We start from the raw sequence: 25219 nt of genomic DNA, 5'->3' as shown, positions 1-25219 counted from the left end.
TCAAGTATTAAGTTTAAAACTGCAACTATCATTGACTTAGTCTCTGACTCCTTTAGGAAAAAATAATACCAGAAAACATTACTTTAAGGAGTGAATATTGTGAATATTTTTAGCTAAAAGAAGAAGAAAAGAAAGCTTTTGTACTCGTTTGAAATAATGTACTCTTTACCAAAAAACCCCCAAAAATCAATCAAACAAACAAAAAAACCCTGCTCTAAGATGTTTCAAACTCAACAGCAAAACACTGGGAGCATTTGTTTTTCAAGCAAATATATTTAAACGTTGTTTTCTCTCAAGAAATATTTCGCAAAGGGAGTTTATGAAAAAATAAATATTTTAATGTATGTACACATGCACACATATGGTCTCAGCAGCAGGATTAGAAACTTTCCCCAGGCTTCTCGGAATAGCTACAGCAATCCACTCTTCCCTTCATTAGTAAGTACCTGGGCACTCTTCGCTCTCCCTCATTCATCTGCTTTCTAAGGGCTACATTTAAGGGCTCAGATTTACTGACCTTCTTTTAAGTCCTTCATTTTTAGCCATACACTTAACAAATAATTTCTGATTTCAACATCAGAAAGCAATTGGGAAGTGTAGTGAGTGAGGGGGGAAAACAAGGGCACAGGAGAACTGTTAGAAATGATTTTTTTCCCCTAATTATCCAATGCAAATGAACTTGCTTCATTGTCGCTCTTGAAATGTTTTTATTTGGACAATAGACCCTCCCTCCACCTTGTCTTCTTTTCCCCTGGGAAAAAATCTCAGAAGGTATTTCTAGAGAGTTAGAACTTTTAGGCTTTGTGCACAGAGCCCAGTGTAGGAGGCTTTCCCTGAGCATCCAAGAGCTAGGAGGCAGCAGCTCCTGAACAGAAACACCGATGCTCATCTTTTCCTACTTGATTCTGAAGTGACTGACTACGTCTTCAGGGCTGATGCAATAGAAGGTTGGGCAGCCTAACTGGATGGCTGGTAAACTGCTTCTTTATTTTTAGGACCAAAGCCAGCAGCCTCATCTGTTAAATGGGTACAATATTTCCAGGATGACATGGTTATCATAAGGCTCAAACACCATGCACCTGCATCTCTAAACCCAATAGGCATTCAATAGGCAACAGCTATTATTAATCCTCAGTTAGACTATGTTCCCAATTTTTTTATGATTGTGGTTATAAAAATGTAATCCTTGTAAATGTGAACAAAACAAACATGTTATTAATCCCCGTGGATATGTATTTAGGAGTTGCTGGCAGAAGGCAAGGTCTTAGCAACTGTGGGGACACCAAAGTGAAATGAAATGCAGTCCTGCCCCCAATCCATCAGCATTACTGACTAAATATAGAGGTATGCTTACATCTGCTGGTTCTTCAAATACATAGTTGTGAGATTTCCAAATAAATCCCTTACTCTACCTGGGTTCTAGTCAGATGTGAGAAGAGAATGTCCTAGTGTCTGAGGGGAAAAAGGAGAGAAGCAGAACATGATACCCAGGTTGTGGTTTAGAAACCTCACCCAGTAACTCGATTAGAGGCCTAATGTAAATAAGACAGTTCAGAATTCTGGCCAAATTTGGGGAAGATACTTATTTTTATTATTACAAAGTGATTATCCTTATGTGGTAACTTCATTTCTTCATAAATATGGAAAGAACAAGCTGGCCGTCACTAAATGCATGCTATGGAATTAATTCATACTCCCTCTTTCATGGGCAACCTATTAAAAGCAAATTGATGGAACGATAAAACTTGTCATTGGAAGTATCATGTAGGATTTATCCAGTAGGTCTGCTGACTGTGCTTTGGGGAAATGCTTTCTTTCTAGTTCCATTTTTATTTCCATATGCCTTATCTTGGAAGTGCCTGGCACATCACAGACATTCAACAACTGGAAGCCAACTTTATAATCAACTATACTGTGGTCTTCATTGGCTTATTTTTAAATTGCCCAGACCCTTCTGAAAGCAAAACCTTCTTATTTCAATTTAACAAAGACTCATTGAGCATGGCAGCATGGTGAAGCATCAGAATTCCAAATGTAATAAACCAATACCTTCAAAGTGTCCCAGCATCACTGATGCAAAATACACTTGCTATACGGTACTATGAAAAGCTTGCCTAGGGCCAGATTATTTAGCCAAAGAAGGACTTGGAAGAAACAATAAATGAAAGATGGGAAAGCATAACTGTTGCTGAAAGTAACTGGAAATTAGTATCTACTATGTTTGGTCAGAGGAACCTTTTATAAGGAGCGAAGAGGAAGTATGTTAACAATAGATAACACAAGTCAAAGTTGGTCTTGGGAATTTGGAAATGTCAATATACACTCATCAATACACATTTAATAAGGGAGAATGTAATAAAAGGAAGTTTCAGATAATTATTAGGATATATTTTAGTGGATGGATAAGTTATATATGCTGAACTGTTTGTTTCTATAGGTTATAATATCTCTCTTGGCAGTTTTAAAGAACAACTTCAAAACTTGATTATTCAAAAGTAAGTATAGAGATTATCTCAATGAGTCTATTGCCTTTCAGCAATAATGTCACTTTTTTCACTCAATTAACATTTAGCCATATCTATTTTTGAATGGCAAAAGAGTAGTCTGGTTTGTGTATTTCCCCTCTTCATTTTCTCTTTGTTGACCACTGCATGGTGGAGATCAATTACAATGGAATACTTGAGAGTAATATTAAAGCATTTGACTACCAACGCAGTAATAGCTTTTCATAAATAAAACCAGAAAGTTGAAAAATATTATTCTCTAAAGAAACCAAATTATTCATTATAAAACCACTTATCAGTTCACTGAACCGTTTGAACACTTCGATGAATTGGTATTTCCTTATTTCCTTTTGTTTGATGCATGCTATAGACTAAATATTTGTGTCCCCCCCACCAAAGTCATAGGTTGAAATTTAATCCCCAGTGTGATGGTATGAGGACCTGGGGCCTTTGGGAGGTGATTAGGCCTAGGGTAGAGTCCTCCTGAATAGGGTTTATGCCTTAGAACAGAGACTCCAGAGAGCTCCCTCCCCACTTCCATCATGTGGGGATACAAAAGGAAGACAGTTTTCTGTGAACCAGGAAGTGGAGCCTCACCAGATACCAAATCTGTCGGCTTCTTGGTCTTATACTTCCCAGTTTCCAGAACTGTGAGAAGTAGATTTCTGTTGTTTATAAGACGCCCAGTCTACGGCAACAGACTAGGACAGTGTGCCCACCAGAAGTTCATATAGGGACGTGCACTAAACTTTTCAAATGACCTCCCCCCCTAAATTGACAGTCATTATATCTCAAGTTTCTGGCACTTTGTTGTAACCAGAGGGAAACTCTATGAAGTACCCCTTTGTCCTGGCAAGGCAACACTTCAATGTCAGCTTTTCCCACACAGCCATGGTCCTTAGAGTTCGCACCTCAGCCCCAATCATACCTGGCAGTGACTGGGTGCTTTACGTAGCCCTACAATTACCTCGGTGTCTGCCTGGAGCTTCTCAGTGGCTGCCTGTGGCCCAGCAACACTCCTGTGTCACCATTATTGAGCAGTATGTCAGGTGACTTAAACTTTCAATGAAAAGAGAATTTCTGTATACTGGTAGTATCGATACATTTTAACATTTTAACAACCAGTACAATTATACTGGTACATACCAGCTGAACCTCAGCTTTGCCTGAATACAGAGATTGATCCACACTTCTTAAAATTTTAGAAGTGATCTCATCAGCTTGGGATTTGCTATAAACGCGAATGTGGACAATGAGAGGGGCTTTGCACAAAGCTGCCAAGAGCAAAATTGCACCTCTTCCTCCCAGTCCGGTTCTTTCCTAGGCCATGATGCCTCTGATGCACTTTCACAGGAATGTTTGTTTTTTAGGCCAGAATCTGTAGGCTGCCATTCTAAATCGAGGAGATGGGGGTGGGGGAAAGAAGGTAGAAAATCTGAGAAGCCAACAAACAGTAAGAAATTGGTGGGATTCTTTCTCTTTTATCTGACATTGTCTGTTGACAAGAGAAAACCAAGAGTGTGGAACTTGCTAGATAAGGACCCAAACATCTTTTAGGTTGCCAATATGAGCATCATTCTTTTTCTGCCAGTGTCCTATTTACATTAAGTATCCACCACTTTTCAAAAACAATCCCATACATCATGCAGACTCCAAAGGCAACGTTTGTGTTGCCGTTTCTACAGTTGCTTAAGGAAAAAGCAGTTTCTGTTGCCCTAGATAGGCAGTGCTTTAGGCTGCAGTTTGAGAAATTAAATGTGCAAGGCCTTCGGCGCTTCCAGTTCTATTTGGAAAAGGACACAGACCTGGCATTTGGAAAGCATTTGCTCTCCATTAAACTTACCGAACCTTGACAAACCAGAGAGGCCAAGAATTAGTCTGCTGCTGGCCAAGGCTAGGCCTTCCAAAACCGATAACGACAATGAAAACAATAACACTGCCATTTATAATCTTCAACAGGATTCTGCCAACTTCTAACCCAAAAGGACCTCACAATCTGAAAAGAATCTCAAGATGTGTTGTACAGGAAAACAAGAAAACATTTGATCAGAATCTCCTTTGCCTAGAATTCTCCTCTTGGCCATAGAAGCAAATGTGAACGTGTCTCACCTTTCCTCTGTATTGGGGAAGATATACTAAGGTGACATTCAAGGACAGGGGAGGACATCAGAGGTGGAGGGAGTGATCATTAGGTCAGAAGTGCTCCACCCATCAAATGTCAAGTCTCTGTATTCTAATTCCCTAAATTATTAGTACAATGTTGTTAACACCAGCCCAGTCCCTTAGGCCTTGACAGCATTTAACCTCCATTCATTAGCACCAAAAACAAGACTCAGTGGAGCCGGGAAATTCCCCTGCTATGACCTAAGATAAACTAAACTTGTGATGCACAAAACACTTGACCCGCTCTAGCAATGGTTGCATAATTTTCTATTTGGGAACAGAGTATGGGATTTAGATAGTCTGGAAACCACGTGTAGAATTCCTCACTTCTAACCCGATGCTTACACCACTAGTCAAGGTGGCCCACACTGAACGGCAGTTCCAATGTCCCCTTTGTTGAGGGTCAAAATTTCACTCCTTGTCCTCAACATTTATAGCACTAATCGTAGCACAATACCACAGTAACAGCACTTCAAGTGATTCAACTCCCACTGTAAAGCTTGCAAGACAACAGAAGCAACAGAGCATCAACCCTGGGCAGTGAGTAAGGGCAAGCTGGTGAGGACAAGAGAAAGTCAGATATCCCTTAACACTGGTTAAGCCGTTTCAGCTTATAACACTAATCACGGCTGCTGAAGAATTTGTTAAGCATGAGATTTATACATTCCCTCCATCTTGAATTCCTTAGGATGGGAAACAAAATAGAAGAGAAATAGCCAAAAGCAAACAGATGAAGGTGGGGGGGAAGAAAAGGACAATCACCCCCTAAATAATAGAGGTTCTTGGGCCAGGAGTCACCTTGGCAAATCCCACCTTAGAGCCTCCAATGGTCCAAGTGAGGCTGCCAACCATGTGTCCTAGCTGCCCACAAATAACACCCTTGGACTGGAAATCCCAGCTGTATACATTTACTCTCTTACCAGTGCTTCATTTTTTCCAAACTTTTTCTTCCTTCCATGTGGTTGCCCAAACCAATTCATGTGCTTACTGGCATGTTATGAAACATGGAAACAATTAGAGACCACATTCTAGGGCACGAGAGAATGACTTGCTACAGAATCAATGAACTATGCAGAACTTGAGAGGATTTGGCAAAAAAGATGGAAATTCTAGAATAAGACCTACTAACAACATCTAATGTCACACAGCACACTCTACAAGGCTTTAGACTGATCTGTGTGTTTTCAGGCAGGCAGCAATTGTACTTTACTTTCAAAATCTCTAGTTACAGCCTTATATTTTGTTTTGTTTCTTTATATATCCAGATGAAAGTCAGAAAATATTCAATGTACACATTCTCTCTTCAGGGTTTGATAGCTGAATGCACACGCTATGCTAACAGTCTTCTCAATTAAGTTTGGAATTCTTGCAGGGCCACATTTGAGGGGTAGTATTTGAAAATCAAAGAACTTAAGTTTCCAAAAGACCAATTTGAGTCCTAAGTCATCACACTTGGAAGGGCTTCTTTAGCCAATGAAATGTGAAGAATGGTCAGTTCTTTAACAAAAGGCTAGTGAAACTTCTAATACATGTTAATGAACCCAAGAGCCTTTGTGTGAGTGAGCTGTTCTAACTTGGCAAAGGTTTAAGCACTGCTGCTTTATCATCCAAAGGCCTGAGGGAGAGGCAAAGCACAAAGCTAGAAAACACAGGACGTAGGTACTAAGGGGCAATTCCCCAGCACTGTCAAGTAAGTAAGAGAACGGGAAGGGGTAATGCAAAACTGAATCAAAAGGAAACGTGGTATCAAGAATATATGGGTGCCTGGGTGGGGCAGTTGTTAAGCGTCTGCCTTCGGCTCAGGGCGTGATCCTGGCGTTCTGGATTCGAGCCCCACGTCAGGCTCCTCCACTGGAAGCCTGCTTCTTCCTCTCCCACTCCCCCTGCTTGTGGCTCTCTCTCTCTCTGTCAAATAAATAAATAAAAGCTTTTAAAAAAAAAAGAATATATGATCTTTAGTGACAATTATTACTACATGTGATTCGTGTTGACATTACTATTTTCATATTGTATTGCCTCAAGATATGGTTGCAGTGGAAGCTGCAGCCAGAACGGCCTTGTGGTCCATGTGCAGACTGTTTAACAATTCTCTGCATCAGTGTCTTGATTCTGGAGATTCTGTCCTGGGGAAGGCAAGTGCAAACGTGAGCTCTGTTTGACCACAGTACATGGGTGTTAGACTGGGAACGGTGGGCAGAATTCATCATGAGCAGTGACTCTATGAGGCTGGTCAGGATTCACTGTCAGCGACAGAGAAACAAATGCATTGCATTTGGGAACAAAAACTGAATTATTTGAGAGCAGCTTTAGGGGAACCTGAGGTTGTATTGGTACATCTTCCCAGCTCTCTGTCTCAACCAAACACTAACAGCCGAGATTCACTGAGGCCCCTTGTCATATTCCTTACCTTGGTTAATACCCACAATAATTCTTCTATGTAATTTAAAAAGGACAAATGAGACTTTCAGGGATCCCAGTAATGTGTTTATTGTCACACAGTTAGTAAGCACTATAGCTGGAATCTAAACCCAGACATTTGACTGCAAGGCACCCCCATTTAGGACTGTGTCATATAATTCCTTTCTCTCTGATGGTGGTATCCCCAGGCAGTCTTATGAAATATCATCTATCTTCTCTTCCCTTTCCTCTTCTTCTCTCTCCCCCATACCAAATCGCCAGTCAACATGTACTCCTGCATACAAGTACTCTGCAGTACCCAGAAGTGTTTAGACACACACACACACACACACACACACACACACACACACACACACCTTTTTTTCCCCCCGTATACCAAAGGGGGTGAATATTATTTCAAGAACCTGAGCCTTCTTGCAAATAATGAAATTTCAGGCTCCAGCCCTTAGAGAGGTGATTTGTTTCCACCACCTGGACCACCTCCCTTATGAGGGAGACTACAAGCAGTCCCTAAATAAAGCCAGACTAGTTCAAATGTCTGCTTTGAAGTTGGCTACTGGGAATTGAAAATTCACTGAGTCCCCAGATCAGCCCACACAACCCACAGAGTTCCTAAAGCATAAAACTATATATTTCAGTAACAATTAACCATTATTTAGGGGAACTCAATCCAAGTTCTTAGTTGCAAATCCAGGAATGCCTTCCCCTTTCTCCCTAGACTTTAGGTGAAGGAGCAACTGGATAGGGAAAAAGTGAAGTAGGAGGATGTGAAGGAAAAGATGGAAGAGCAAGTGAGATAATTTGGGGGACCAGTGCCTTGCCTGATTTCTCTGTTGCATTTGGTCATTTTTCTCAAGCATTCTAGACTGGGAACGAAGGGCTCTGGGGCCTTGTGGGTCAGGGCTCATTTGTATCATCAGATTGATGATGCTGAGGCTCCTCAACATGGGCTTATGCAGGTCATCACAAGTTTGGGTACAGACTGAACCACCACAGAATAAAAATCACAAGACAGCATTTTAATTGGCCTCCTTAGGCCATTTAACAAAGGAGAAAGCTAACTTGCAAGAGCAAAGAGTAATTAATGAAGGGAGCAAACAGAGGTTCATTTAGTAACTTCAAAATAAGTTCCTCTGTCTGAGGTGGGGGAAAAAAAAGGTAGCCTGCAACATAAAGATAAACTGTGGGTATTTAAGTCACAATGCCTTCCGCCAGGAACTGCTCATTACCATCAGATGCTGCGGTGGCAGTAGGGCCAGTTAGAACGAACTTTATTATTAGAAGCAATTAGGGAGAAAAGGGGCAGAATTTCATTTGGTTATTTCAAAATAAGTTTCTGTGCATGGTTTAATGAAGGCCTGCAGTGTCAAGATAAAATGTGTGTTTTACTGAAAACAGCTTTTGCAAATGACTGCTTGTTACCACCGGTATCTCCAGGCAGAGCAGTCTGGGTAGGCTGGATTTACATGCATGCTGTAACATAATCGTTCAGCTGTCTCAGCTTCACCGAAGTGTTAACAGGCAATATGGCCTAATGGTTAAGCACATGTGTTCTGGAGCTAGGCTGTCTGTCTTCAGATCTTCACTCTGACCTTGATCGCTGAATGACCTTGAGTGACCTTCTGGAATGTTCTAGGCTTAGTTGATTCATATGTAGACTGGAGATCATAGTAGTGTTTATCTCACAGGATTGTTGTGAAATATCAATATGTCTAATATGTGTTGGACGATGCATTATGAAGAGTTACATGCAAGAAACATTTGGGTGGGGGGTTGTTTTTACAGGACTTGCTATACAGGAGTTACCCTGAGTACAAATCAATAATGGATCCATTTACATCTTTTTAATGGTGTTTTTGTGTAAAGAATGACAATGACATTTGTCTTCATAGTCATACAGTTTTCATCTAAATTCCTTTCAGACAGTATTTCAGTATTTCTATACAATTTGCATGTTATAAAGAGGTTTGATTACCTTTGGGGTTTGCTAAACCAGTTGTGTACCATATCCTTTACTTCCACCTTTAAAGTAATGGCTGGGACTTTTTGTATTTTACTGAGTCTGAGCTTTCCCCTTATGAGTCCCCTGCACAGCCTTCCACTCTTCCCTCGTCTACATACCTGGGCTAAAAGAAACTGCCACGTATCGAGCTTAGGAGACTATTTAAAAAACTCAACTGTCACACAACAAATGGGGAATTGGGCTTTGGCTTCCTTCTAAATATCTTTTTGAGGCTACTGTGACCACAGTAAAAGAGATCTCTTACCAGTGGTTTCAAACTCTGCCCTCGATGTCCTACTCTTCAGTGAGAGTATGTGCTGCCTTCAGTGATTTTTCAGAGACTCCTTCATTAAATTCTCAAGGTTAAAGATTGATTTTCATCAGATGGCTACAATATTTGCATATTCACTTGGGAATATGGCACACTGCTTACCCATTATGTTTTAGTTTTGCAAATCAATAACATTTAACTAATGTGCCATGCACCATAATATTGGACCCATATGATGAATAAAACCCCCTTCTTAGACCTTAACAAGCAATGAATCTATTATTAAAATCTATTCATATTGGAGAAGGCTAAAGTAGCAAAATGCCCTCTACAGATCTATGTGTTTTCTCAGCTGTGTATTAACCCACATCATTTTTCTGGCTGCCCTAACTTAATTTATGGTAATTTGAATAATTTATATAACAGCCTCTTTCACAGAATTTTAGACCTTACCTGGCAGATTATGAGAACGAAAAAGTTAAAAATACTGACAAGTATATATTGGTGGGATTCTTCCCCAAAGTCTGTGCTCTTGTTCAATGTGAGTTTTATATATATATATATACACACACACACACACACACACATACACATGGTAATGAGAGAATTTCCTCTTGAAAGACTCAGTGTTAAAGAATGGTTTCATCAGAGTTGTTGATGCCCATTCACAATTTGTTCCTGTTAGAAAGTCAAAGCTTAAGGAAAGGGTAGAATCTGAAAAGAATAAAATATGCAGCATAGGGACTACCTGAGGAAAGATGTGAAGAGGGAGAAAGTAGATATTCTTACCCTGGATCGCTCTTCTAGTTTTGTCATCATGACAACTGTTGCACTCCGTTGCTCCCATATCATTCTCCAAAAGTCCCCAAATGTTTCGGGGAGAGATCCCTGTGTGGCAATATAGGCGTTTTGTTTTCTATAGCCGTCTATGTAGTTGGCATTCACATAGTCACTTCCTGGGATGCCTGTAAAACAAGAAGTGTTATTCCATGAGGCAAACCTATCACAAGAGGATACAGCCTGGGATCTGGCCTGAGGGCAACGTTATATTATTGTTCCACACTATGCTAGTGGAATCAAGGGTTAATAACAGCGACGTGGTCTAGAGGTCAAAACAGGCAATAACCATATTAACAAACAAGTATACAATTACAATGTGTCCTAAGCAAGATAAAGTCTCCTTGGGACTATCACATTAAAGAAATAGGTGTTCCGGGTGTTGGATCTCTGTAATATGACAAGGTAGATACCAAAGAAAGAAAAATACAACTGATTATCCAGAAGGTGCTATTTTTCTCACACACTATCTATTTTCTCCACTGCATCGGTAAAATACAGCATGCAAAGGAGGACAGAAATTAATCTGGTCACATTCCTTACTCATGCTATTCCACATTGCCAGACAAATATGAAATAAAATAATGTCTGAGTCTGAAAATGCAGTGTAGGGTGGAGCACGTGTAACAGTGAGAAATTCTTCACAAATTTAGCTAACAGGGAACTCATTTAATCCTTAAAACAACTCTATGAAATAAATCCTGTCAGGATCTTCCTTTAATAAAGGAGAAAACTGAGGTGCGTAGAGACGAAAGCACTTGCTCTAACTGGTAGAGTCTGGTTATGACAGTCAGTCTGTCTGCTACGTCTGTCTTAGCCTCTGCAGAGACTGCTTCTTGTTTAAACCTCATAGTACTGTTGTACCACGGGCACCTTTCCTTGGATTATGACAATTGCCTCTTAACTGCTTATCCCAATCCACTTGTGTCCTTTGCAGTCTGCTGTTCATCTAGCATGAGAGCAGTTTCTAAGAAAATATTTCAGACACTGTAACTTCTTTTCTTCAAGCCCAACAATGGGCTTGCATTTGCTTCCAGTAAAATCCAAACACTCAACAATAGTTGCAAAGCTCCACACTTTACCAAACACATCTTGTTCCACTCACCTTCCTGCCTTCTGAACTCTAGACACTGGTCCAGCCTCCATTGGTAGAAAACGCTGCTCTCCTACCTCAGTGCCATCCCACACTTTAGAACACATTCTGTATCTCTTTCCCATTGCAAAATGCTCATCCTATATTTCAGAAAGCCTGCCCTTGATACTCTTGGACCTTGGAACTCCCTTGACAACTCTTTATATTACTTATTACACATTGTAATTATATACTTGTTTGTTAACATGTTTATTGCCTGTTTTGACCTCTAGACCACATCTCTGTTATTAAGCCTTGCTATCTCTAGGGACAAAAAGAAATTTGCCCCAGTTTTGACATCTAATAAGTAGCAGAGCTTGAATTCGATGCTGGTATTCTGACTGAAAGTCTAATTCAGCATGACACATTTAAGAGGAATATAGATAAATTTGAGCTTCTTCCAGGGAGAGTGACCAGAGTGGTTAAGGAAATCAAAGCTGTTCCGTATGAGAAAGGGATACATAGTACAGCTTGGCAGAGGAAAATGCAGGGGCTGGGGATGAGAGCTGCCTGTGAGGATCTGAAGAGAGGGTTAGGTTTACTCTGCTGAGATCCAAATTTTTCAATTCTGAATGATGTAACTACAGAGAGAATTTCATCTCCAATATAATAAAGCACTTTCAAATTGTCAGAACCAAAAAGGGAACAGATTTCCTTGGGATGTAACAAGTCGCTTATCCCTGGAGGGGAAAAAGCCCTCTATACTGGCAAAATATGAGAGGTGGCACTAGAACCTGTACATGGCCCCTTCTTGCCCTGGGTAAAGATGAGTCCTGGAGCTACGAGAAAAAAAAAAAGACGGAATATTTTCTTTATAATGGAACATATGTTCCCAAGCTAAAATTGTTATATTTCACTGATTGCCACTTGCAATTACTTTGACTGCTTTTCTGATTCCAGTTGTAAAACTGATCCTCTCAAAAAAGTAATGAAAGTCAGATGGGAACTACTGGGCTCCGAGATGAACACATGGATATGGAATACCACCAGCATTAGTGAAAAGCCTTTTGAGTAAAAACTGAAATGCACGGTTGGTTGTAACATTATTCATCTATTACAGCTACTCAAGAAGCAGTTGGGGTCTGGCAGCCCTTTGTTGATAAAGATCCTATTCCTCCAGACACCAAATTACTGTAGATTCAAAAGACAGTTTAAATGAAGTCCTCAGGTTACGGCCACTGGGAAGCACACACAACCTCATGTCCACAGGATTTGGTTATGAGCCAACAATGAATCTGTTTTATAATACAGGAAAAGCCCATTTGCAAAATTTTAATTTAACAGTTAACAACATTAAAGAATTGATTTAAAAAAAAAAAGGATCTGGCTAAAGGCATCCCTCAGCTACCAATATACAGAAAAGTTTTTTCTAAGCAAGTTCAAAATAGAGAAATCTGGGTTAATGACTCAGAAAATGCATCAGCCAGGCACTGTGCCATTTCCCCCTTATCAAGGATAACAATTAATCTGAATAATGTGTCAGAAGACAGAGGAGATGGACAAGAGAGTCACATCTAAAGGAAGGGAATCAGCCCCGCCCAACATTCTTATATAAATTTTAATCATTTATTAGGTAATGAATTGTTTTTTTGACATACTGTTTAAGTTCGAATAACAAATTATGATTATTTTTTAGTGGGGGTGGGTTGCTACTTAATAATGCTTGCACTTCCCAGGAATAAAAATACAAAAAATCTGCCTGAAAAATACTAGGCACTTGGGATCTGTACTGTATCACCAAATGCTTTAAGAATTTGGGGCCTGGTATTTTGAAAAGAAAGTTAAAAGGAAAAATTCAATACCTAGTAGAGTTAATTATTAGGCTAATGTTTATATCTTGAAGATAATGCTGAGGTTCCTTTTCTGTTTTGACACTCATCTGTAAGTAGGTACTACCTGGAATGCACACCTCCTTCCTAGAAAAATCCCTTCACATAGTCCAGCAGAAAGACATTCCAGGTCAGTCCTCTCCCATACCACCTTTACAAGATGGGGATGTGAGAGTTGGCTATGTTCTACAGAAGCACTAGGATCTAATGTGTCCATACTTCATAAAACCCAAACAACAAGCTGTATAGAAAGATGAATGAGAAAAGATTTTAGGAAGGGTGGTTGGTTTGCCCTTTTAAAAACATTAACCCCAGACTGGAAACTAAAGTTGAACAGAACTGTGTTTCAAGTAGATGAGATCTCAGTTTTCAGTGTGACATATTTAGAAAGATTTTTCCACCAATCTTGTGAGAAAAACAACATGGTGGCTTTCCAAGTGTTTTGGTGCCATGAAATGCCTCTTCAGTAGCTTGTGATTGCAATGTTTCTGCTGGGAGGCTGAATCTACAAAATCCTTTCACTTTTTTTGGGGTGACCTTCTACAAGTAATGCATATTTGTTTATTTAATTTTCAATTCCCTGCCTTATCCAGAAGATGATTTGCATCTGCTAATGCTACACTAATCAGAGTGCACTACTAATCCAAGAGAAGTGTGTGAGCATTAATTGAATTCCTCTGGGGCTATGATGGATGGAAATCTAACTTAACATGCGGTACCGAAAGAATATAGAATTACTATAAATTAGCTGATTGCTTTTAATTTTTGGAGTCAAGGAGACCTTTGTCTAATACTATGATAATAATGGTGTTAGTTACTTTTTTTTCTTTTTTTTTGTGGGGGTTGCTTATTAAAACAATGAAAGCATAACAAAGATGTCTGCCTTTAGCTCATCATAAGCACATACCTTAGGCCTGGCCCTGCTGTAGGTACCGTCTTTCTTGGGGTCAGTTGGTCCTAATCTTTGTTCAAGAACAGCTTACTACCTTTATGAAAGTACGTTTCATGATTTCCCATGAACTCTTTTATGTGTACTCTCCACTTACCAACAGCCATGTAAACAGGTCCAACACCCATAATTATCATTCTAATCTTGTACATGAGAAAACTGAGGCTAGATCTTGAATTCATATTGTACCTATATGCCCCTTTCCTGTGTTATAGTGTGTTTCATCTGGTAATGGACTGTTCTTTCTTGTGGTGCATACAAATATTGCTTACATGCATTATACTGGGTTTTGTGTTTGGGGCAAAGAAAACTTAGAGCTATAAAACAAAAGCCTTTAAGACCAACAGAGATTTTGATGAGGTGAGCGTTTGGTCCTTCATGCAGAGCAAGACACAGCAACAGCTACTCAAACAGAATTAGGACAGTTTTAGGCTCTCATTTCATTTGCTAGGAATTGCTGGTTATAGCTTTCAGTGAAAAGTAAGTCTAGGCATGGACTTTGGGCTCTGCTGTTCTTTTAATTGTTTGCAAAGCTTTGGAAACGTATCATGAATTCAACATGCAAGGACAATGCTATTTTTTTTTCACCTAAGCAAAGAATTAATAGAACAGGGCTTCATGATATTGGTCCCACATGTGTTTGAATATTAACAGAAGGAGAGAAATCCTTGGAAAGACAAAGCTACTCTGAAAGAATATTCGTGATGAATAAATAATTCATGCTGAAGAATGCTTTAAAACCTTGAAAGCATGTTGAACTGCCAAAGAATATATTATCTGAGCTGTTTTGTCATGAGTGGGTTAAAATTTTTTTTTTCCTGTTAACTTGAGGAGGACTAATTGGGTCATATGGGTCTATTAAAATAAAACAAAAAACAAGGGGCACCTCAGTGGCTCATTTGGTTAAGCATCTGACTCTTGATTTCAGCTAAGGTCGTGATCTCAGGGGTATGAGATCGAGCCCTATGTCAGGCTCTGTGCTGGGCGTAAAGCCTGCTTAAGATTCTCTCTCTCCCTCTACTTCTTCCCCCGCCACCCAAAATAAAACAACACAACACAAAACAAAACAAAACAAAAACCTAAACAAAAAAACAAAAAACCAACTTGCCTCGCTCTCAATTTTTCTGTCAGGAGATAATTTGATTTGAAAAGATTTCTCTTGTTGAACGGTGTTCATAATTATAAAAGTTTTATAATAAGCCCTTATGCCCTGATGTTACATGAAAAAACAAGACCCCAAAAAGTACAGGAATTATTTTATTAATATGAAAGTAAATAATTATATTGGGTATGTGAGTGCTTCTGTATCACTCCATTCTGTAGGAAAAGTCACAATGTGCATTTTAAAGTCCTGAAACTATACTAAGCACTTGCTAAAACTTTAGAGAAATTGGCCAGGAACCTGGGACTCCTATCTAGGGCTGCTGGTAGTTTGCTCTTTGACATTTGGGCAGTTGTTCAACTTGTCCAGACCTCTGATTGCTTATCTGCTAAACAAGGAGTGTTGGACAAACTGATTCCCTCAAGTCCTTTTGAGTTCTGAAATAAGAGGCCTCTCTGTGGTATTCCAAACCTTCTTGGATTCAGAAATCTCTGTGAAGTTATTTTAAGATAGAGGCTTTGTGTCTCTCAGATTAGGCAGGAACATGCTCTGATGCTCTTTCAAGCTGATTCCTATTACTTCTATCTCTTATGTGCTGAGATGAGATTTTTTGTTGTGACTGATACTTCAAATCTTGATTAGAAGGTGGTGGGGTAAAAACCAAACAAATTCAGAAAAAGAGGGGGGTGGGACTAGACTGGTAGGCAGTCTATTCATGGGAAGAAGTTGTCCCTAGATTGTGGAGGTGAGAATGAAGAAGAGGCAGCATTACAGGGAAGGCAGAACCCCTTCCCTGCTCCAGCAGACACACAGCTGCTGTACCACAGAGCTGGAGATGGACCTTCAGCTGAGTGGCTGACTCTGTCCTGACTCACAGCATGGTACCAAAACCCAGGTACTCTTATTTCTTTTCACTACTACAAATCCTTAGTGAAGTCTGTGTCCAAAAAAAAGAATCTTTTTTAGTAAACCAGTTTATTTCCTGTTGTGAGATAGAAGCACTCAAGGCCCAATGGAGCACAGAAGCTACCTTTTTACTTAGTAAATAATGTCTCCTCCAATTCAATACATGCATACACACAAACATACACATATCCACACACACACACTGTCCCTAAGAACAATGAATTGATTAAGACCCAGATTATAGTTTTTACAACCCACAATGCAGAAAAGATGTTAACTTTATTGCTGACACTGGAAACACTAGAGAAGAGAAAATAGAAAAACAAAATCCAAAAATCATTTACTAGTAAATTGATTTAATTCCAAACAACACAGGCCTTGTTTTTCCTTCACTTGCACCATGACAGCCACCCACAGCCCAGCCACACCAGAACCAGCAAAATGAGGGATTCTCTTGGCAACACAGCAAAGAAAAGCAAATGGTTCTTGCAAAGGTACAGTGTATTACCTGACTTGGTGTCCCCAGAGGTAGCGCACATTAGCAAACTGCCTTCCATGTTTCTATGGCACATAGAAGAATTATTTTTCAAGCATGCCTTGTTCTGTGGGCTCATCACAACAATGAGTTAATGGGGGAATGGGTAATTTGCAGAGTTTGTGAAGCCAGGCTCCATCCTCTGAAGGTTCTGAGTCCTCTTCCCCTTGCTTTTCTATTCCTCAGCACTGCTGATGCTGAAGAGGCTGGGTTATGAGAGTAGTCACAGAGGAGGATGTGGGTGATTGAACTGTCATTGAATGCATTCCAGGGTTAGCTACACATATTGGGAATTATCAACATCTATGATGGAGGGAACTCATTTCTGGTTAAGGCGCACTTTGCCATGAAATAAAGCAAACCTTGGGCCGGTACAGCATCACAGAGTTTTGGTCTATTATGCTCATATTAATAAGGATGAAATTATTATAGGGCTTTATTCAACATAGTCTGAATCAAAGGCAGAACATGGCTAAAGGAGCGCTTGTCTGTAGGAAACTCTCAGAGCTCCAGTCTCCTCACAGATCCTAAAATATGAGCAGCATTTTCATAATGTCCTTACCCAACCTGCATAAGAATCTGAGTCAATGCATTTGAAACTTCTAAAATACCAGTGGATATTAGTTATTCTTATGATCAATGTAATAGACAGTAATGAAATAAGACTACTCATTCCTAAATACTCTACTGATGAAAAGCTATTCCAAATCTGGAAGGTCCCTTTACATTTTCTATTTTAAAAAAAATAATGAAGAGTACAAAAATAACTATTTTATGACTTCCCAGCAATATACAACCTGTGATTCTATTTTAACAACAGAACCACAGCACAGATGATGTAGGTTTCTCTAAGCCTGAGCAATGAAGTGTAGATTCATTAGCCTAATCTTCAGACCTGTACAATAAAAATGAAAGAAAAAATCCCCAACAACTAGACTAAAGACAATGGAGATAAAAATAAACTCATGGACCTTTTTGATTTACTTTGTGATTGGCTTCCTGGAAACAGAGTACAGAAGAAAACCAACACAGCTGGCCATCCCTTAAATTTTTTTCCCCCTCTTTTCCAGATAAGAATCACCACAAGTATAGGCTGAGGTAGGAACTCGGGAATAACTGATCTCCACACCACTTGCTTGGCTACACGCAAGAGAAAGATGCCATTTAAAAAGCTCTAATTAGTCTTTAGGCAGGCTGCAAGCACCTTGTGAATTTGCTCCAACTTTCCAAAAGCTAAGTCCTCGCTAGTTCTCTATTTAAGACAAAGTAAGCTATAAAAATTTGACCGTGCCCTGCTTCTCAAAACGAAATGCCTTTATTTAAAAAAACAAAATAAGACCACCCTGAAAATAAGAGGACTAAACTTTGTCATGCTTGTAAATAATTAACTGGAAAAGTGAAGGACTGGAAAAGTTAAAAAAAAAACAAAACTGCTAAATCAGTGATTGATGTTCTGAGCAATGTGAAGAAAATAAATTCAACCAATAGTTGGCTGAGGTTTAGACAAGTTTTTGTTTTTTCTAAGATGGGACATACAGTCTAACAAACTTCCTTTGCTAATAATTTAAATAGAATTTCAAGAGCAAAATAAAACAAACACCAGGTGCCCACAGATTAGTCATTAGTGTCTGGGGAGAGGAGGAGAGGAGGAGAAGGAAGACAGGAAGGCAGAGGGTGGGAGACTGAGAAAGTACAGGAACCAAGGGGGAGGAAAATAATTATATTTATTGAACTGATGTGAGAAATAGCACATGGCAACTATTAAAGGGATTTGTTGCTGGGGAAAATAATTTAAGTTCTTTGATGTTACAGTTTCATACAGAACATTTATATTTACAAACACATAATTCACATTTTATTAGAAAATGTTCAGTAGATTGTATTAACTTATTTCCCTGTGTTTTTGTTTGTTTTGTTTTTACTTATTGAAAAAAATATCAGGTGATTCTAGAAAAAACACAATTAACTCACAGCACGGGAATGATGTGAGTGGAAGAATACGTTATCACATGCTGACAGCTGTGTGCTCCACACGGGAGCCGCTGAGCGGTGCGGTAGAGAAGCTAAGGCACGACCTACACGTGAAGCACTGTTGTGGCGGTAAAAGCTGAACCAACAATACAGGGAATACCAGTACTTTCTTCTCTTTACTTTAAAAAAATTTTTGATTTATCTTAGGGGCAAAGATTTCCTGTGAGTCGCTTTCTCATTTGAAAGGTGCTAAATTGCCCATCTCACAAATAATTGAGTTGTTGTAACATCATCTGTATTATTTACAGTGGGATTTTTTTGAATTGCTCTGATTATGCAAATCAAACAGATGATATATTTTGGATTTCCATTTAAAAGAACACATTCTCCCCCTGTTGAAATTTGTAATGCTATTATGGGTCTGGTTTCTATTTATCAAGCACCAATACATATTTTTTTTCTTCACAGAGTACTCCAACTATATGCAGCTTTCTCATTTGGATATTATTAATTTTTCCATAGATCATATACAAAAGAAATCCCATCTGAGGACAAAAGGACATAGTAATAGTAGTAACAGAATTCATAATAACAGCACTGATAATTTTCATAGTTTCCAATATTTATTACGCATTTTGTTTGTGCCAGACACTCTCCCAAAAACTTTATATGCATTAATTAATTCAATTGTCCTAATCATTCCAGGAGGCAGGCACTATTATTAATCGTATGGCACAGAAGATGAAACTGAGGCACAAACTCATCAGAAGCAAGAAGAGCCTAGGATGATTTAACAGAAAAGAAGTTCTTGAGAAGTGTATGGGCCCTTCCAAGGATGTATCCATTAAAGAGAAAAAGTGAATACCTATATTTATGTTTTGAAACTTTAAATATATTTCCTCCAAACCAGAAAAAAAAACTCTGTATTTCACTAAGTTTCTCTTATTAGATTAACAAGCACTAGTGTTATAGAATGCATATGACATGATGTGGGTTATTCTTTGTCATTTCTTTTTTTTTTTTTTTTTGAGATATTTTTTATTTATTAAGAGAGAGAGCACAAGTGCAGGGTGGGGAGAGGGGTAGAGGAAGAGAGAGAATCTCAAGCAGACTGCCCGCTGAGTGCAAAGCTGGACTCTTGGCTCAACCTCACAACCCTGAGACCATGACCTGAGCCAAAATCAAGAGTCAGACACTTAACCAACTGAGCCAGCCAGGCACTCCTATTCTTTGTCATTTGTAAGGCTTTCATAGGTAAAACTATTTAAATCTGGCTTGGTAGAGGAGACACACACAGGCTAATAGTTCTATTTGGCATAACCCTCTAGTTTAAATGTGGGGTTTTGTTTGTTTGTTTTAGAAGAACGAATCTCTTTAATGTCCAAGATTTAATATTTATCTGATAAATATTACTCAGTATCTATGGATTTCTAGATTTAGAATCAACTTTCAGAATTTTAGGAAGAGCAGGAAGGGTCTTACACATTCTCGTTCTGCTTTCAAACAGAACAAAACACATTAAGTCAGGGGTCTTTAAATTGACAAATGACCTTAAAAAAGGCTTCTGTGTCCTTGAATTCTCTGAAATTAGTGTACAAATATATTGGGTAAGTGCCTTTTGTTTTCAAATGGGGTTTAAAATGCTCGTCAGGTTCTAAAAGGGATCTAGCTTCCCCAAAGGGTTAACTGTGCTAAGTGACACGCAGAAGTCACAGAAGACTTTAGCCTAGAATTTAGTTTCCAGTCTCCTGTCTTTTTAGTCAACGTTCTTCCTAATAGAACTTTAAAAATAATATTAAACAAACAAAAAAATCCACCTGAAAGCATTTATATGTCATTTATTCTTTGGAAAACTTCACTTTGACTAGAGTCTAAAAACACAATTGAAGACCTCTACTTCTCAAATTTCCAACATGAGTGTTTGAAAATGTATATTTCAAAATTCCTAGACAGTCTTCCCAGCCAAAAACCCATCATTTTTGAATTAGGTATGACATATATAGGCACAGTCATTATGACTTCAAAGCTGCTATAGTTCTGAGTGGCCAATTCGAGAGAATAGCAGTCTTGAGTCTGACTGACTCATATTAGAATTTTGGCTCTGCCATTAACTACTAGCTACTAATAATAAACAAGTTACTTGATTTTTAAAAGTTTAACAGTTTCTTCATCTATAAAATTAACAATAACAACTAGCTTTTGAGGTTGTCCTGAACATTATAGATAAAATCTATCCATGATTTCATACATGATATAAGATCTGTGACATGGTGTCCAACACACCATAGGTACCCAGATAATTATATCTATTTTAACTTCTTGTCTTTGTTGTTGACATAAAAGGTAGGGTTTTAAATTTTGCTTTATATTTAGTCCCCGCCAACAATTTTTAAAAATTCCATTTGAATATGGCTTTTAAAGGAAAATGTTAATTATGATCCTACTAATAGAAATAGAATACTGACAGCAGTGAAGCGTAACTACATTTTAGGAGGAAAAAACACCTTTTTTATCTAGGACTGAAATAATTAGATTGAAGTTATACTAGTTATAAGACATTACAATAAATAATCTGCCACTAATTGATATTCCTGGGTTTATAAGAAACTGAAGATACATACAAAGATACTGAGGTAAGTAGACCACCTTTGGAATCGCTTAGAGACAGATGCACTTGACCTTACTTCTGAAACTACAGGTCTCTAATGCATTTGGATCAGTGGTGATTTCCTATATCCTGTCATTGCCTCAGATTAATTATGCCATAAGGAAATGAAATACTGAAATGCAATGTTTGTATTATCCATAGGTTAGTCCAATGATAAAATGGAGTTTTAGGCAAAATGGTAAGTCTGGGCATTTGGATTCAAGCTAGTGACTTAGTCATAGACAGATTGTCTATCAGTAGGAAAGCAGTGTGAATGAGGTGGGCCCAGGCAAGCAAGAGTTGAGGAATCAGGAGAGCTCACTTCCAATTTGAGCTCTATTACTTATATATGATACAATTGTATATATATATATACACACATATATATATACACATATATATGTATATATATATATATAGTAAAATACTGTAGTATGTACAGTAAATAATATAATTGATAAGAAAGCCACATAGAGCTAAGAAGTCAGGAGTGAAAGAGATTTCACTCATTCGTGGAATTTGAAAAATACAACGAATGAATAAACAAGTAAAAAGCAGAATCAGACCTATAAATACGGAGAACAAACTGGTGGTTGCCAGAGGGAAGGGGGATGGGAGGATGGGCAAAATGGGTGAAGGTGAGCAGGAGAAACAGGTTTCCAGTTATGGGACAAATAAGTCATGGGAACAAAGGGCACAAGATAAGGAATATGGTCAGTGCTATTTTAACAGCATCGTATGGGGCCAGATGGAGGCTACACTTGTGGTGAGCTCAACATAATTTACAGAGAAGTTGAACCAGTTGTATAATGCTTACGTTGTGTACTTGAAACTAATGTAGCATGGTATTCAACTATACTCAAATTAAAAAATTCCAAAAAAAAAAGTTTTCAGTTGAGGAATTGACACTCAGAGGAGATGAGGTTATGTGACTTGTAAGTGACAGGGCTGTGACCCAAACCCGGATTTCCTTGCTCTTCTTATCTTTTGGTTTATCCATTTCTTTTTTCCTACTTTAGTGAAAGTAATGAGCAACTTTGGATTCTATAAGATTAAACATATAATTAAATATTATCTTATGTACATATTAGTTTTCATTTAGTCTTTGACAATATTTAGCTTAAATTACGAAAATAAATCCTATCACCTCTCTTCCTCAGGAAGTACTGATGTCTCTTAAGGACAGCTTAAACATGGAGGGGATGCCAACAGTAACTGGACTAGTCAAAAATTTAATTGTGTTTCCATACTGCTTGCTCTATAATTCAACAATTGTAAGCATTTCTGTAGTTGGAACTCTCTTGAATTTATTCTGCATTTTCCCCAGCATAAATAAAATGGCTGTAATTTGGAAACAAGTCATGAAGTATCACTATTTTCACAGAATTCAGTAAGCACACTTGTGCTGACACACAACCCTCCATTCTTTAGTTTATGTCCCCTGCCATTGCTCAGCGGACGTAGTGTAACGGTTTTGCTCTAGGAAACAAAGATAAAGATAATACAAATCGCTGTGGCAACTTCCAGTTTTCCTTTATTGTCTGTAAGAGCACTCTGCAAAGTAAACATGAAGAGGGGCCAGCGCCACTGAGAGAACAGCAGCAAAAATGTCCAAACGAACACTTTCAACCAAAGTCTTTTAAGTTATCACCACAGGTGGAACCCCAAACAAGCATGTTAAATTTTATAAATTGTGCATGACGTCTCTTAACATGTAAATCCTCTTGAAAACTCTGGCTCTGTGTTATCAAAGCTCCCTTTATGTGAGAAGCTCCAGTTAGCGGTTCCGTGGTTCCTGTTGGCAGCATTCCTTTTCCGTCCTTAAGATATAGGATGATCGTTTACCCCCTTAAATATCTGCTGAGTAGGGCTTAGTCTAAGATAAAACGCTGTTCATGGCTGTAATCTAGATTAAAGCTCTCCATAGAGCCCATAAACTTCAATTAAATGCTTCTAACCTTTTGCATAAGACTTAAAATTGAAAGCCTTCTGGTTTCTAGGTCAGCTCTAGATTTAGGATGTATTTGTGAGCATAGAGCTATAAAAAGGCAGGTTTTAGTCTGATTCAAGTGCTTTTGCTTTTGTACTGTAAAAATAGCATACGGATGAAATGTACATAGTTTCCATCTATCATAATAAAGGGACAAGGAGGAATATTCTTTGTCCTTCGACATACTTACTGTTAAGATTGTGGAAAATAACAGGTTAAGGAAAATAATGATAAAGTGGGCAAAAGTACAGGGACATGGTAATACTGAATGACCTAATTCTGAGTGGAAACAATGCTATAATACAGCAAAGGCAGACTGACAAGTTCTCCAGCCAAGATCGTGCCAAATAGGTTCTCAATCTACATTTGTTTGATTTCTACAATTTACCTGTTTCACTAATGGAAAAAAGATTTCTCTCCTCCACTTGTGACTTGGTTTAGTTTCTTATTAACTATGGAGTTGATTTAAGAGACATGAGACAAGAAATTGCTATTTTTTTAATATATATTTTAAAGTGGGGAAAACAAAGATAAAATGTAAATGCTATATGCTAATCCTCCACATATACCAATTACAATTTTCAAACAGGACTTGAAGCAATTACGTGTCTGACACCACCCTGCTTGAAGAACTAGCACTGGTGAAATTTTGATAAACCTGATCAATTTTTTCCCATATGGAAAAAGTTAACTCTTGAACTCCTAGTATCTTCAATAGACTCAAAAAGGAATTACAACATTTTCCAACATCAAAAGTAAAACTGATTGTGAGAATTTTACAAAATATATCTATGGTATGGGCTTGCTCAAATGCTGAAAGATAGTTCTTCCCAGAAAACTGGAAATGGATCGGTTGTGTTGTGTGCCTACTGGGAAAGCCTCTAAGCAGTGTCTCACTTTCAAATTAATTTTGGGTACTAAATGAAGCATGCAGGACTTGTAGGACCTGGTCAGAGTTATGAGATAAAGTGGTAGTCGTCATAGATTTGGGAAGCAGAAAAAAGTGAAAGATACTTGAACGACTGTAGATGAAAATGTTTGAACTGTCAGGATCTAAAAAGGACCAGGTCTGAAGCTGGTATTATTTAATGTTTAATAAAACATCTGGAAGAGGGTAAGTGGTGAACTTTCAAGTATGAAAAGGCCACAGAGCTTTTCTAAAGGATGCCAATGAGGATGATGTGGTATGTGGCAGTTGGTGGTCCAGGTTAGCTATTATGACAGAAGGAAGGATTTAAGCGACATTGTAAACTCTTTTCTAAGGACAGAAATGTTCTACCATAGCCCAAAAAAAACCCTAACAAAATGCTGAGTGTTGAATATGAGCTCCTAATTGATTTTAATATGCCATGTGAAGGGATTTATTACTGGAAGGGGATGAATGGAAAATACTCTCTTCATGAATCCTTACAAGAAGCTAGGTATATTAGAGGTGCAATCCTCATCTTTAGGAGCAATCGTTCCCTCTGGAATGCACTCCTTTCTATAGTTGTGAGAGATAGATTAGCAAGCAGTCCACAAATTAGCTGAACCAGACATTTCCAATATGGTTAATTTTAATTAATCACCACACCATCAACTCCTAACCTTTAGACTGTCCCTAGTGGCTATCCAGGTTTATTTACAAACAAACCCCCTTACCCCCATTTGAAAATAACAGCCATTGAGCATCTTCTGACAATCACCTGTGTATTTATAACCATCAGCAACCATCAGTAAAATGGACAGCCTTGATTTGCTTCCCCTCTATAAGCATCAACTACATTATGAAGTCTTTCACCTAGAGTCGAGCCAGGAAGGTAATGAGAGATGCTTCTATGTTATATGGTGTTGGGGATTTTGTGTGCCCATTTATAGTATATTTGTATGATAAAGAAAATATGATAACAAGCGATACCTGAATCTTAATGGACTATTTCCACAGATAGTGAAAAATCTAGCTAAACCTATATTTTCATGCACA

General features: G+C 38.4%; 1 protein-coding gene across 15 annotated transcripts in view; it reads right to left on the bottom strand.

Annotated features, from left to right (window-relative positions):
* Window positions 1–25219, bottom strand: part of PTPRD (protein tyrosine phosphatase receptor type D) — a 2182843-nt gene that overhangs the window by 51132 nt on the left and 2106492 nt on the right. For all 15 annotated transcript variants that reach the window (XM_087869643.1, XM_045780711.2, XM_087869649.1 and 12 more), the window contains one exon: window positions 10148–10323. In XM_087869643.1, coding sequence (XP_087725769.1) covers window positions 10148–10323 — 176 coding nt within the window. The remainder of the gene's footprint in view (window positions 1–10147; window positions 10324–25219) is intronic.

The sequence above is a fragment of the Ursus americanus genome, chromosome 18 (genome assembly GCF_024610735.1).
Source record: "Ursus americanus isolate L20-20 chromosome 18, mUrsAme1.1.p, whole genome shotgun sequence".
Classification (NCBI taxonomy): Eukaryota; Metazoa; Chordata; class Mammalia; order Carnivora; family Ursidae; genus Ursus; species Ursus americanus.
The sequence above is the reverse complement of the archived record's forward strand: the minus strand, read 5'-3'. Positions and strand labels throughout refer to the sequence as shown.